A 15,430-nucleotide genomic window follows, 5' to 3' on the forward strand; every position below is an offset into this window, starting at 1 on the left:
TGAACTCTGAATTCCTATATATATAGAAATCAAATCAATAAAAGTATTGAAAAGAGATAATCTCCCAAGTGAGGATTCATCTTATCCTCACACAGCAGCTTCTTTTCTTCCAAGAAAACACATCTAACTATTCAACCTTATTAATCACATCATGAAAAGTTATTGGCAGATTCACTGACACCCTTTTCCCTTGCAGTAAAGATGGAACCCTGATGGACGACAATGCTCGCCATTAGGTTAATTAGATTAATTGAAATGGATTAGCTGTTAGAGGTTCTACTCACTATCTGCTAATTGTTAATTACTGTGAAATGAAACTCTGCAGTGTTGAAAAGTAATAACCGCAAGTGCTGTCTTGTTTTCTTATGGCCAATGCATGAAGTAAAATTACTTCCATTTAATCTTCCTCTCACTCTCTTAAGTGTAATCTTTGTTTTATTCTCTTTCCTTCTGAGTATCTTATTTGGTATGCAAACCATTTTCTCTAATTTATACTTCCTCAGTCCATCCATCTGATTGGTTAAAGAAAATAATTCAAAGACTTGCCAGCCTTCCTCTGATTTTCAGCTCTCACTTTCAGCAACTTTCAGTACAAAATGGAGACAACGTGAAGTGGAAATATCAGTAAAATCAATAGTCACAGTAGATTATGTCCAAATGTAATTATTCCCTATTTTACTGAAACCTTAGTGGCATTGCTTTAACTGATAGCCTACCTGCAATCATGATTTCAATTTCTGCCATGGTGGGATCTTCAGGATCCGTAAGGAACAGATTCACATCTCCCACCATACAGTCTTCTTCTGTGTATAAACCACTCGTCCACCTCACCTTGTCTAAGACTATGAAGGTACATTCTGTTAGAAACAAATAAAGAACATTAGTTCGGATACCTCAGATATAGCTGTAACCATACTACATTGTTCATTCACGCTTATAAAATTAGTTTATTGTACCAGATTGGTGATAATATTATATAAAAGTGGAGCAATAAGGGCTTGAAGACCATATTTTAAATCAGTAAGTACTGAATTGCACAAAATAGTCAGCAGGTTTTAACCTATGTGCAACCCTTTCACCATAAGCTTGTAATGAGTTAGCCTTTACTGCGAGTACAAACTAACAGCAACATAACTGCAATACATGTGGAATAATAATGAAAGGGCCCTTTCCAATAAATAAACAGGCCTAGAATGGATATAATTCGGGTAACCATAAAACATAAAAGTTTGAATTTTTCTTCTAAGGGAAACTAAGACAATTACCTGTATGAATCCTGATAGACACTGATGCAAATTTACTGAACAACACACGCAAAATGCTGGAGGAACTCAGCAGGCCAGGCAGCTGCTGCTTCTTCATGTGCCTTGCGTGTTACACGCTTGGGCGATCATGGCTCTCCACATCGAACAATCCCTCGCAGCATCAATGATATCTCACACACTTAGATCTGTTAGTTCTTTCACAGTGTCCGTACATTTTCTTCTTTGCCTTCCTCTTCCGCGTTTCCCAGGCATACGGCCTTGTAATGTAAGGCATTCGTTTTCTCCCTTTCTGATGACATGGCCCAGGAATTTAAGTTTCCTCTCATTTAATGTTCTCATTAAAGTTTTTTTTGTATGGGCACGTTGGAGTACTGTGTCATTAGTTACCCTATATCTATATGATATTTTCAGCATTCTTCTAAGAAACCACATTTCTGTTGCTTCTAAGTTTCTTTGGAGTTCTGGTGTTATCGTCTATGTTTCGGAAGCATACAACACGATTGACCAGATGTAACGTTTTAGTAGCCTATGCCTCGTCATAGAAATGTGTCCGTTGGTAAAACTGGGTTTCATTTTTTGGAAGCTGGTTTTGGCAATGGCAATTCTTCTTTTTATTTCTACAACGTTTATACTTTACTTCTAGCATCTTGTGATATAAAGCTACCAAGGTAATTAAAGCTGGTCTTTTGTTCAATCTCTTGGTTACTGATGTATAATTGGCAGTTGGGAGTATTACCATACATTTTGTTTTGATATTACCATACATTTGGTTTTTTTTTACAGTTGATGGTTAGACCAAAATCTGCACTTGTTTGTACTACTTTGTCTAGGAGGATTTGTAAGTCGTTTGCAGCACTTGCTATTAGGGTGGTATCGTCTGCATATCTTATACTGTTGATGTTAACACCTCCCAATTTTTATCCCATCTAGGTCTCCTATTTCTCTGAGAATCATTTCACTATATATATTAAATAATTCCAGTGAGGCAACGCATCCCTGCCTAACTCCTCTTTGAATTTTAGTCCAACTGCTTATATTATCATCAATTTTTACTGCTGTCATTTGATTCCTAAATATAAAATTTGAAGCAGTTGTTGGTCCCTTCCGTCAATGTTTAATTAGCAAGAATTTGAAATAATTTTTCATGTTGCATTACGTCAAATGCATTAGTGAAATCAATAAAACATAAAAAGACATCATTATGATATTCAGTTGCCCTTTCTGAAAGCATTTGTCGTATGAAAATTGCATTATTAGTTCCTCTATCCTCAATAAATCCATATTGCAGTTCAGAAGTTTCTGGTCTTAACTTGTTTTTAATTCAACTCAGAACAATTCTCAACAAAATCTTTATTATGTGACTCATAAGACTGATTGTTCTATAATTTTCGCAGCCAATAGTTCCAGGAATTTTTGGTAGAGTTATAAATACTGATTTCAAGAGAACGTCAGGCAATACACCAGTCTCACATATGCCATTAAACAGTTCAAAAATAATATCTATGTCTAGATCTTCTAGGGCTCGTATCATTTCCACTGAAATTTCATCAGGTCCAGTGGCTTTACCATGTTTCATGCTTTTCATTGCTTTAGTTATTTCTTCATTGGTAACAGGTGGGCCAGAATTAGGGTGTTTAATATCTGGGGGTTCCCCTCTATTACTGTATCTTCAAACAGCTGCTCTATATATACTGAATCCACCTCTCAGATACTTTATCTGGATCTGTTAGTATGGATCCGTCTGCTGATCTTATGCATCCTGTAGAGGTTGTTTTCTTAATTCCAGTAACTTCCTTAATTTTCTTACGCATTTCTTTGCTGTTGTTAATATGGCCTTCTACTTCATTGGGGTGTATGAGGTGGTTGGTCCTGACTAAATATCAGGAAATGCCAATAGCGATTATATAGCTTCTCCCACCCAAGACAATTCTGCCTTCAGATAGGATTTAGGTCCAGGTGCACCCTGGAAAAAGCCACAGTCGACATTTTGGACTGAAACCCTTCAGCAGGACAGGAGAAGAAAAGCTGAGGAGTAGATTTAAAAGGCGGGGGAGGGGAGAGAGAAGCACCAGGTGATTGGTGAAACTTAAGGGGTGGGGAGGGATGAAGCAGAGAGCTGGGAAGTTGATTGGTGAAAGGGACAGAAGGCCAGGTGGGGGGGGGAAGAGCACCAGAGGGAGGCGATGGGTGGGCAATGAGATGGACAAGGGGATGGGAAATGGTGAAGGGGGAGGAGGCATTACTGGAAGTTTGAGAAATCGATGTTCAGGCCATCAAGTTGGAGGCTACCCAAACGGAATATAAGGTGTTGTTCCTCCAACCTAAGTGTGGCCTCATCACAACAGTGGAGGAGGCCGTGGATGGACACACAGAATGGGAATGGGAAGTGGAATTAAAATGGGTGGCCACTGGGAATCCCGCTTGTTCTGGCAGACGTAACACAAATGCTCAGCGAAGCTATCTCCTTATCTACGTCGAGTCTCACTGACTTATAAGAGGCCACACTGGGAGCACCAAACACAGTAAATGACCCAAGAGATTCACAGGGGACCTCACCTGGAAGGCCTGTTTGGGGCCCTGAATGGCAGTGAGGAATGAGGTGTAGGGGCAGGTGTATGACTTGTTCCGCTTGCAAGAATAAGTGCCAGGAAGGATGAATGGACAAGGGAGTCTCGTAGGGAGCGATGCCTGCAGAAAGTGGGGGGGGGGGGGCGAGGGAAAGACGTGTCTGGTGAGGAGATCCAGTTGGAGGTGGCAGAAGTTTTGGAGAATTATGTGCTGGACGCGGAGGCTAGTTGGGTGGTAGTGAGGACAAGAGGAACTCTATCCTGGCAGAGTGGTGGGACGATGGGGATAACAGCAGAGTGCGTGAAATGGAAGAGTTGCGGTTGAGGGCAGTGTTGATGGTGGAGGAAGGGAAGTCTCTTTGAAAAAGGAGGACATCTCCTTCGTTCTAGAATGAAAAGCCTCATCCTGAGAGCAGATGCGGAGGAGACGGAGGAATTTAGAGAAGGGAATGGCATTTTTACAAGTAGCAGGGTGGAACGAGGCATAGTCCAGGTAGCTGTGAGAGTCCAATGGTTTACAATGGACATCGGTGGATAAGTTGTCTCTGGAGATAGAAATAGTAAGATTGAGAAAGGGAAGGGAAGTGGACCAGGCATGGTGGAAGTTGGAGGCAAAGTGGATGAAATTGATGAGCTCAGCATGGGTACAGAAAACAGCACCAATGCAATTGTCGATGTTGCGTAGGAAAAGTGCGGGAAGGTTACCGAATACAGGCTTGAAACATAGACTGTTCCACATCGCCGACAAACAGGCAGGCGTAGCTGTGACCTATGGCTACCCCTTTTGTTTGAAGGAAATTGGAGGGGCCAAAGGAGAAATTATTTAGAGTAATGACGAGTTCTGCTAGGTGGAGGAGAGTGGTGGTGGACGGGAATTGGTTGGGTCTGGTGTCCAGAAAGAAACGGAGAGCTTTGAGGCCTTCCCAGTGAGGGATGGAGGTGTAGAGGGACTGGACATCCACAGTGAAATTAAGATGATGGGGGCCAGGGAACCTGAAATCCTTGAAAAACTCAAGAGTGCGTGAGGTATCACGGACGTAGGTAGGAAGGGACTGAACCAGGGGGATAAAACAGAGTTGAGGTATGCAGGTATGAGTTCAGTGGGACAGGAACAAGCTGAAATGATGGGTCTACCTGGACAAGCGGGTTTGTGGATTTTGGTAGGAGGTAGAAATGGAGGTGTGAGGTATGGGAACTATGAGATTGGTGGCGGTGGATGGGAGATCCCCAGAGTCAAACCACCCAGCTCTTTGCTTCTTCCCTCTCCCTCCAATTTTCACCTATTGCCTGGCGTTTCTCTCCTCTCCCCCCACCTTTCAAATCTACTCAGCTTTTTTCTCCAGTCCTGCTGAAGGGTTTTGGCCCAAAACATCGACTGTGTCTTTTCCCATTAATGCTGCCTCGCCTGTTGAGTTCTTCCAGCATTTTGTGTGTGTTGCTCTGATTTCCAGCATCTGCAGATTTTCTCTTGTTCATGCAGACTTACTGTTCGCCAGGAAGCAATAATTTAGCTCAGACCTGCATAAACTTCAGATTGAAATTGTATTGACAAAATATTTCAAACCATAAAAAAGCAAATAAAGAGAAGGACCCATCACTTATATATCAGTCTATATCATGCACATAGTCATTGGAGCTCATTGTTGCATAATCAATCCAGTTTTCTTCATTTGTTCTCGCAGTACCAAAACAGTTCTGCGCTGAAAAAAAAACACCCAGTCCAAATAAGAAACAAAATACCTATGCAACATCCAAGGAAAAAGGCATGGACCTTTCTCCAATGTCATGTGCTAGTTGGCGAACTGAAAGTTATCTGCATGTTCTCTATGAGACTAAAGCCTGCACGAGGATTTTCTCACATTGGTATCTGTCTATCCAAATTTGGCTCTGTAAGCATTTTACCATGTTCTTCCACTATCATCATTGTCCATGCCTTTCCTCTGTCTTTCTCCTGCACCTTCTCTCAAAAACTGGCTACCCATTCTTTTCTTGGGCATTTTATTGACCAAATTATTAACTCGTGGCTAATTACAACAAACCGAACCTGAATTTTTAATTTGACAGCAAAAATGAAATTTTCGATTGTATAATGTAATTAGAAAACATAGAAAAACTGACAGCACAATACAGGCAGGCAAATGAGACTAGATTAGTTGGGGACCTTGGTTAGAAACATAGAAAACCTACAACACAATATAGGCCCTTCGGCCCACAAAGCTGTGCCAAACGTCCTTACCTGAGAAATTACCTAGGGTTACCCATAGCCCTCTATTTTTCTGAGCTCCATATACCTTTCCAGGAGTCTCATAAAAGACCCTATTGTATCGGCCTCCACGACCATCGCTGGCAGCCTATTCCACGCACTCACCACTCTCTGTGTAAAAAAAACTTGCCCCCGACATCTCCTCTGTACCTTCTTCTAAGCACCTTAAAACTGTGCCCTCTCATGCTAGCCATTTCAGCCCTGGGAAAAAGCCTCTGACTATCCACACGATCAATGCCTTTCATCATCTTATACACCTCTATCAGGTCACCTCTCATCCTCCGTTACTCCAAGGAAAAAAAGGCCGAGTTCACTCAACCTATTCTCTTAAGGCATGCCCCCCAATTCAGGCAACATCCTAGTAAATCTCCTCTGCACCCTTTCTATGGTTTCCTCATCCTTCCTAGAGTGAGGCGACCAGATCTGAGCACAGTACTCTAAATGGGGTCTGACCAGGGTCCTGTATAGCTGCAACATTACCTCTCGGCTCCTAAGCTCAATCCCAATGCACCGTATGCTTTGTTAACCTGTGCAACCTGTGTGCAGCTTTGAGTGTCCTATGGACTCGGACCCCAAGATCCCTCTGATCCTCCACACTGCCAAGAGTCTTACCATTAATACTATATTCTGTCATCATATTTGACCTACCAAAATTAACCACCTCACACTTATCTGGGTTGAACTCCATCTGCCACTTCTCAGCCCAGTTTTGCATCCTATCAATGACCCGCTGTAACCTCTGACAGCCCTCCACACTATCCACAACACCTCCAACCTTTGTGTCACCAGCAAACTTACTAACCCATTGCTCTACTTCTTCATCCAGGTCTTTTATAAAAATCACTAAGAATAGAAGTTCCAGAACAAATCCCTGAGGCACACCACTGGTCACCGACCTCCATGCAGAATATGACCTGTCTACAACCACTCTTTGCCTTCTGTGGGCAAGCCAGTTCTGGATCCACAAAGCAATTTCCCCTTGGATCCCATGCCTCCCTACTTTCTCAATAAGCCTGGCATGGGGTACCTTATCAAATGCCTTGCTGAAATCCATATACACTACATCTACTGCTCTACCTTCATCAATGTGTTTAGTCATATCCTCAATCAGGCTCGTAAGGCATAACCTGCCTTTGACAAAGCCATGTTGACTATTATACCTCTCCAAATGTTCATAAATACTGCCTCTCAGGATCTTCTCCATCAACTTACCAACCACTGAAATGTGGTAGGAGGATTAATCTCTTTCCAATTCAGCAAAATGGATCTTCTAGCCACTAAAGTAAGAAATGTAATCGTCCGACGACCTGAAGAGGTTAAATTGGTCACCAATGTCTTTGTCTCTGATCGGTCAGATCAATACTATCAAGATGATTATTTTGCCTAAATTTTTATATGTATTTCAATTGGTACCAATTTTTATTCCAAAATCTTTTTTTTGATAATGTTGATTCAAAGACTTCTTCATATATATGGCAGAACAAAAACTCTATGCTAGGTAAAAGGCATTTACAGAAATCTAAAAAAGAGGTGGGTGGGGGGTTAGCGGTCCCGAATCTTAGATTTTATTATTGGGCAATTAATATTCGATACTTAAAATTTTGTTTACAGGACTTGGATGTAATTTCAAGTCCACATTGGGTAAATCTTGAATGTAATTCATTACAAAGGTTTTCATTGGGTTGTTTTAGGGACTTCGCTTCCTTTCATTCTTTCTAAATTGTATAAACAAATGAATAATCCAATAGTTAAGCATACTTTACGTACATGGTTTCAATTTCAAAAATTTTTTGGGTTGAACCAACTTATTTTAGCAAGTCCTATTATATCTAATTTCTTTTTTCAACTTTCCACTATGGATCAAGCTTATTTAGATTGGAAAAATCAAAGGTATAGTACGACTTTGTGATTTATTTTTCGGCTAATTGTTTTAAGTCCTTTCAATAACTATCTAATGAATATAATTTATCTAGATCTCACTTTTTTAGATATCTACATGCATGGAAAGGAACAACCCAAACAATAATTAAACCAGAGTCTTACATATGCATTTGCAGTTCACTTTATGAAAACTGCAAATGGCTGGGTAGGACCTAATGCAGGTGGTCGCCCATGGTTAACATGGTGAAAATAGGTGGAAACAATACTTGACACAAATTAGTCATATTTTTCATAAAATGCATTTTATACCCTGGGTCATTTCATCTGCACTGACCAATTAAGGACTGCTTGTGTATTAAATTATAGACTTGGCTCTCATCTCTGCAGCCAAAATTCAAATCAACCTCAAAGTGATAGTATGGGACTTCCTTACGGTATCTATCTGAACACAAACTCTTCACTTAAAAACTGATCCAAAGTTGGGACATGTAGCAATCAGGAACATGTCACAATGAGAAAATACTGAATCTTCCTGGTTTGGGGCAACAAGAGCTTATTGTTTGAAACTGACCAGACGTGCTTAGTACTTACCCTGGGCCCAACCATATATAGCTGTTTTATTAATTCCACTTATGTAAAGTGATAAGAAATCGAATAATTTCCCTTTGACATTCAAGGGACAAGCAGTGAATGCATCACCATCTTGGAGGTCATCACTTGGTAAGGCAGGTGAGTAACTTCTGCGGCAGACAAATCAATGACAGGGTCTCTTGAGATAAGGGACCATCTGATTCCCCACAGCATTTTTACATCTACAAGCCCCAAGTCTGGAGCACAATGGAATATTCTCCACTTGACTGGATGAGTGCAGTTCCAATGATTCTCCAGAAGCTCCACATTAACCATGACAAAGCAGCTTGCTTGACTGACATCCCAAGCACCACATTAAATAATCCATTCATAGACTCAGGCAGGCAGATTAGGACTATAGATCCTTCATAGGATACCGACAGCACCTCCCAATCCCATGACATCTACTGCCTAGAAAACTAGCTGCAGTGCATGCACAGTAACACCACTCCTTTCAGCTTCTGTTAAAAGACTTACATTCCTTTATCATTGTTGGGTTAGAATGCTGCATCTACCTAGACTAGGAATGTAGGAAATAAGAGCAAGAGTAAGCCATTCAGCCCTCAAGCCTGGTTAATATTCTAGCTCCACCTATTCCCATGTCCCTCAATTCCCTTAACATCCAGAGAAATAAGAGTAACCACACAAAGATTGCAATGACTCAAGGAATGACTCATAGAAATGAGGGCCTTGCCAGCAGCAAGCATGTCCCAGGATGGAGAAGTTTATGAAAGAGAAACATACCAGTTCCTTGGCATCATTGCTCCTCAGACTGATGAACCAGAACAAATTTAGTAGTGTTCTGCACAAATATCAGTAAAAGAAAAGTCCAATGACTGAATGAAGCCAATCCAAGCAACCAACAAATTAGCAAATCCTTACTATCATCATCCTCCTGCCAGCTTCTCTGCATCTGATACTCCTGTTCCAGGGTAAGAGACTCCGAAGCTGTGAGTTTCAGTAACTCTTCTGATTTCATCCACTGGTGATACCTGCAACCAATTAAATGTACTGTAAATCATAAATAGAAAGACACATGTGTAATCAATTACAAATAACAGCGAAAAAATATTTGAATAAAACACTCTCCTCCCAATGTACTATGTGCAATAATGCAATATGCAACAGGGAATCAGCAGCTTATTTAACAACTCTCCCCCAAAGTCATGGAAATACACGAGGACAGTAAGACCAGACTAATTTGCCAGCATGCAATTAAAGTCAAGGTTATTGTCCTCTACAATTGAGACAAGTGACTCTGTAACCAAGATTTAGCCAAATTCTCTAATACCAAGAGCTATTTTCCAAAGTCATGGTCACCAAGTATCTCTTCAGAAATTCTGAGTACTTGGCTCTAGCTGGTCAACCCCGCTCAAAAATTACACCAGTTTCTAATGCAGAGTTTTAAGACGAGAATACACAACACAAAAACCTGCACCAAAACCAACACAAAATGCAGCAACTGATACTGTTGTTGCTATTCCAAATTTGGGAAGAGTGGGAGGTGGAAGAAAGAGTCTTGCATCTCATTAAGCTTTATGATCTCTGCAAGCAAACAACAAAGAGTCACATAATGGTCACTGAATAGGAGTCTGTTTGGCCCGACAAGTCCATACTGGCCAAATGAAAGCAACCCAGCCCATCCCATAATCTAAATGTCTGTGTGGCATGAATATTGATCATCTTTCATATGACACAAGAAGCCTCACACTTGAAGGTCCACCTCTCATTTGAGTCCACAGCTTCCTACGATGTCACTAACTGACACGCTATGCTAAAGATCTATTTGAGCAGATTAATGTGATGGGTCCTTCCTTTGAACTTTGGGTTATTTATCATCTTCCATTTGAGGAGAAGGTGGCCATAACATCCACCATCTTCAAAAGGGGCTGAAGCCGGGCATTTCTGTTGCAAGATCAGTGATGAGTTATTTTACAGCTATAGCACAGAGAATGAAACAAGCCCTTGGTCACCACATCCTTGACAACCATCAGCCAGCCATTTCTACACATATCCTACATTAAGCTACTTTTAATTTACCTCCCATTCTCATTAACAACTTCCCCAAATCTACCAGACCTCTATACATCAGGGCCAATTTACAATGGCTAACTAACTTACCATGTTGCATGTTTTTGGGATGTGCGAAGAAACTGGAGCACCTACACAGGAAACCCAGTACCTTTGTTTCCAGCATTGGGCCTGACTCACAGTCCCTTCCAACTGGATGATGTCTAGGTGCTCAAAGCAGACACTGGGTATTTTTGCCAGTATGTTGTGATGGATTTGACAAGATGTGAATGGGTAGCTGACATCATGGCAGTTGCCACCTTAGCTGTTTGGTGCAATTGAACACAGGTGCAATTAACAATATTTAAAATACAGGTACATGGATAGTAAAGATTTAGAGTGGTTTACAGTTGAATGGGATCAGTCTGGAGGGACATCTTGGCTGGCATTGACTAGTTCGGCCAAAGGATCTGTTTCCGTGGTGTACAACTTCATGAATTTCTTAATCTAGTCTGTCAAACTCTAATAAGTTTTGATAAAATTTCCTCTCATCCTCCAAAACTCTTCAGAATACAGTCCCAAAGTCTATCTCGTCTCATATGGAAACTCATTGTTCTTGTAACCAATCTAGTGAGTCTCTGCAAGTTCCTCAGTTGGAGTGCACCTAAATATCCTTGTCTAAATTAAACTGAGCATTAATGTATTTCTTATGGTGGCTGCAGAACATAAGATAAACACTAATCTGCCGCTGAATAAACAAGGACCAATGTTACAATACTGTGTATTCTGGCAGTGTTCCTTTGGGATGTTCTGACACCGTTTTCACCAAGTTCACCCTTGTTTTCAGAGTTATACCAGGCAGTAGGCCCAAGTAGAAGGGTACTTAGTTATTTTAATCTTATGGGCAAGTTGTACTTCTGTGGAAAGAAACCTTAGGATTGTTCATATCATCCTTGTTGTTCAGGTGAAATAATCACAGGAAATCAGAATCAGGAAACCGCCCGATAATTGTAAAAAGCTGTCAGGTGCTGAGTGAGGTGTCATGGCAAAGGACAACATCAATCTGAGTCAAGTCAAGTACAGTGAGGTACAGGTACAATGAAACATTTGCTTGCACCAGCATCACAAGCATGTAGAGTCAGGCAACAGACAGAACATAAATTATTCAAGATAGTTAAAAAAAAACTGTGCAAAACACAATTAGGAACAATATGGTGCAAGAAGTGGTTGTTGTGCTCCATGCTGAGGTAGAGTTAGGGTTGTGCAGTCTGTTTATGAATGACGACCATCAGACTTCTCAATGATTAACATAGTATGAAATACCCTGACATATCTGGACTCCAGGTGAGAACTGGAAAGAAGCAATTAGTGGTGTGCCTCAAGGATCACTCTTTGGTCTTCAGTCGCGAAGCATCACAGGAAAACGACGTCTATCATCAAGGACCCCACCACCCAGGATCGAATCAGAATCAGGTTTCATATCACTAGCATATGTTGTGAACTTTGTTGACTTGACAGCAGGAGTACAAAAATAGGAAAAAAAAACTGTGAATTACAGTAGTATATATTTATATTAAATAATTAAATTAAATAAGTTGTGCAAAAATAGAAATTTTTAAAAAGTGAGCTAGTATTCACGGCTCTCTTCTTAAGGCTACCACGAGAAAGAAAGTACAAGAGCCTCAGGACTCACACCACTCGGTTCAAGAACAGTTATTATCCCTCAACCATCAGGCTCTTGAACCAGAGGGGATAGCTTCACTCAATTTCACTTAACCCATCATTAAAATGGTCCCACCACTTTCAAGGACTCTTCATCTCATGTTCTTGATATTTATTGCTCATTTATTTATTATTATTGTCTTTCTTTTTGTAGTTGCAGTTTGTTATCTTTTGAACACTGGTTGAACACCCCAGTTGGTGTAGTCTTTCGTGGAATCTATTATTCTATTGTGGATTTATTGAGCATACCCAGAAGAAAATTAATCTCAGGGTTGTATATGGTGACATATATGTATTCTGATAATAGATTTACTCTGAACTTTTGATTAGTTATTTATGTTAATGGCTTGGGCATGATGACAAAGCATACGATTCCTAAGGCTGCTGATAATACGAGAACTGAATGTGGTCATAAGGATATTTGAAGTCCACAGCAGGATAAGGTGTATGAGAACAGATTGTAGGAAAGTGTGATGATATACAGCATACCTTACAGGAATCAAAAAGTAGATTATTATCTAAATGGACAGAAACATAAGAGTATAAAGGGATCTAAATGTCCAAATGTTAGTGTGCAGCAAGTAACCAAGACGACAAATGGCAGTTTAGTGTTTATCATTAGGGATGTGAGTTTGTTATAATTGTATGGGGTGAGGCTGCACCTGCAGTACTGTGCACGTTTGGTCCATTTATTTAAGAAATCATATACTAGCTTTTGAGGAAGTAGAGAAGAAATTGACTAGGCTGATTCCTGGGAAGGGGGCGGGGGGGCTGTATTATCATTTTCAACTTAAAAGTCAGACCATTATCTTTTGCAGCTTAAAATAATTAAAGCAATCATGGCCCTAGGAGGGTATGACAAGATACACTTTCACGTTTCCACAACACTCAAACAACAGGGCATAGATGAAAAGGGTCAACTCAGCTAAGTAAATCTTTCCGAACAGAGGGTGTAGTCCACAGAATTATGAATGGCAAAGCGTTGAAGGTATTTAAAGAGGCCGAAGGTGATTAGGAAACTGAGGACAATGTGGAACGGGCAGGGAAGAGGAGTCGCGGCCAGTGCCCCATCCCTGCTCCTGCTCCGGGGCTTCCCTGGGATCTAACAGAAGCCATGAGTGTGCACGGCCCTGCCCTCACCACCCCGAGGGTCACTGTGAGCACACACTGACCCCCATAATTGTGCAGGTCACGACCAGGCGAGAACGAGCACTGTGCCCTCACTCCCAAGGCCATGAACGCGTTTGCAGGCCACAATCCCGCATTGACACCGAAGCGCGCGTTAGTTGTCCCTTTCCAACCTGGGGACGTGCCGCGCGTTGTAGGGGACGAGCACGGCCAGCTGACCCCGCAGCACGACATCCTCATTCAGCCGCATCCCGATACCGGGACCGGGGGCCTCGGCAAGCCCCGGGTACGCATGCGCTGTCCTGCTGACGGTGGCCGACGTGTGAGGCTGTAGTAGAGCGCGATTTTGTCGCAACGGAAATGATGTTCTTTGGGCTCTCCACTTAGAAATGAAAACGTGAGAAATGCAAAGTATTTTACTTTATCTGTTCAGGAGTGATGCATATTAACCCTTGTAAATGCACTTATCTCTCACAAGGTTGCGGAAATAAAAGAACTATCAAGGAATTGGTGAGTTTGGGTGAATCCCAGGGCATAGCCTGCATCTTCGGGTTTTATGAGATTGGAAACATGCCCTTCAGCCCTGCCCGTACATGCTAGCCAAGATATCTGTCCTGACGAAGGGTCTCGGCCCAAAACAGTAGACAACAGGTGCAGGAGTAGGCCATTCGGCCCTTGGAGCCAGCACCGCCATTCACTGTGATCATGGCTGACCATCCACAATCAGTATCCAGTTCCTGCCTTCTCCCTATATCCCTTCACTCCGCTATCTTTAAGAGCTCTATCTAACTCTTTCTTGAAAGCATCCAGAGAATTGGCCTCCACTGCCTTCTGAGGCAGAGCATTCCACAGATCCACAACCCTCTGTGTGAAAAAGTTTTCCCTCAACTCCGTTCTAAATTGTCCACCCCTTATTCTTAAACTGTGGCCTCTGGTTCTGGACTCCCCCAATATCAGGAACATGTTTCCTGCCTCTACTGTGTCCAATCCCTTAGTAATCTTATATGTTTCAATCAGATCCCCTCTCATCCTTCTAAATTCCAGTGTATACAAGCCCAGTCGTTCCAATCCTTCAATATATGACATTCCTTCCATCCTTGGAATTAACCCAGTGAACCTACGCTGCACTCCCTCCATAGCAAGAATGTCCTTCCTCAAATTTGGAGACCAAAACTGCACACAATACTGCAGGTGGGGTCTCACCAGGGCCTTGTACAACTGCAGAAGGACCTCTTTGCTCCTATACTCAACTCCCCTTGTTATAGTCATAGTCGTAGTCATAGTCATACTTTATTGATCCCGGGGGAAATTGGTTTTCGTTACAGTTGCACCATAAATAATAAATAGTAATAAAACCATAAATAGTTAAATAGTAATATGTAAATTATGCCAGGGAATAAGTCCAGGACCAGCCTATTGGCTCAGGGTGTCTGACCGTCCAAGGGAGGAGTTGTAAAGTTTGATGGCCACAGGCAGGAATGACTTCCTATGATGCTCTGTGTTGCATCTCAGTGGAATGAGTCTCTGGCTGAATGTACTCCTGTGCCCACCCAGTACATTATGTAGTGCATGGGAGACATTGTCCAAGATGGCATGCAACTTAGACAGCATCCTCTTTTCAGACAGCACCGTCAGAGGGTCCAGTTCCATCCTCACAACATCACTGGCCTTACGAATGAGTTTGTTGATTCTGTTGGTGTCTGCTACCCTCAGCCTGCTGCCCCAGCACACAACAGCAAACATGGTGGCACTGGCCACCACAGACTCGTAGAACATCCTCAGCATCGTCCGGCAGATGATAAAGGACCTCAGTCTCCTCAGGAAATAGAGATGGCTCTGACCCTTCTTGTAGACAGCCTCGGTATTCTTTCACCAGTCCAGTTTATTGTCAATTCGTATCCCCAGGTATTTGTAATCCTCCACCATGTCCACACTGACCCCCTGGATGGAAACAGGGGTCACCA

The 15,430-nt window shown here is 41.9% G+C and overlaps 1 protein-coding gene across 1 annotated transcript in view; it reads right to left on the reverse strand.

The window, feature by feature from the left end:
• The window catches only part of nat9 (N-acetyltransferase 9 (GCN5-related, putative)), a 33,460-nt gene extending 19,684 nt beyond the window's left edge, over positions 1 to 13,776 (reverse strand). The window contains exons 1-3 of the mRNA XM_063030734.1: positions 13,640 to 13,776; positions 9,489 to 9,598; positions 717 to 857 (exon numbers count right to left, since the gene is read on the reverse strand). Of these exons, the coding sequence (XP_062886804.1) occupies positions 717 to 857; positions 9,489 to 9,598; positions 13,640 to 13,716 (328 nt within the window). The 5' untranslated portion in view covers positions 13,717 to 13,776. The remainder of the gene's footprint in view (positions 1 to 716; positions 858 to 9,488; positions 9,599 to 13,639) is intronic.
• Between the last annotated feature and the right edge of the window lie 1,654 nt (positions 13,777 to 15,430).

Source organism: Mobula hypostoma, chromosome 22 (genome assembly GCF_963921235.1).
Source record: "Mobula hypostoma chromosome 22, sMobHyp1.1, whole genome shotgun sequence".
NCBI lineage: Eukaryota > Metazoa > Chordata > Chondrichthyes > Myliobatiformes > Myliobatidae > Mobula > Mobula hypostoma.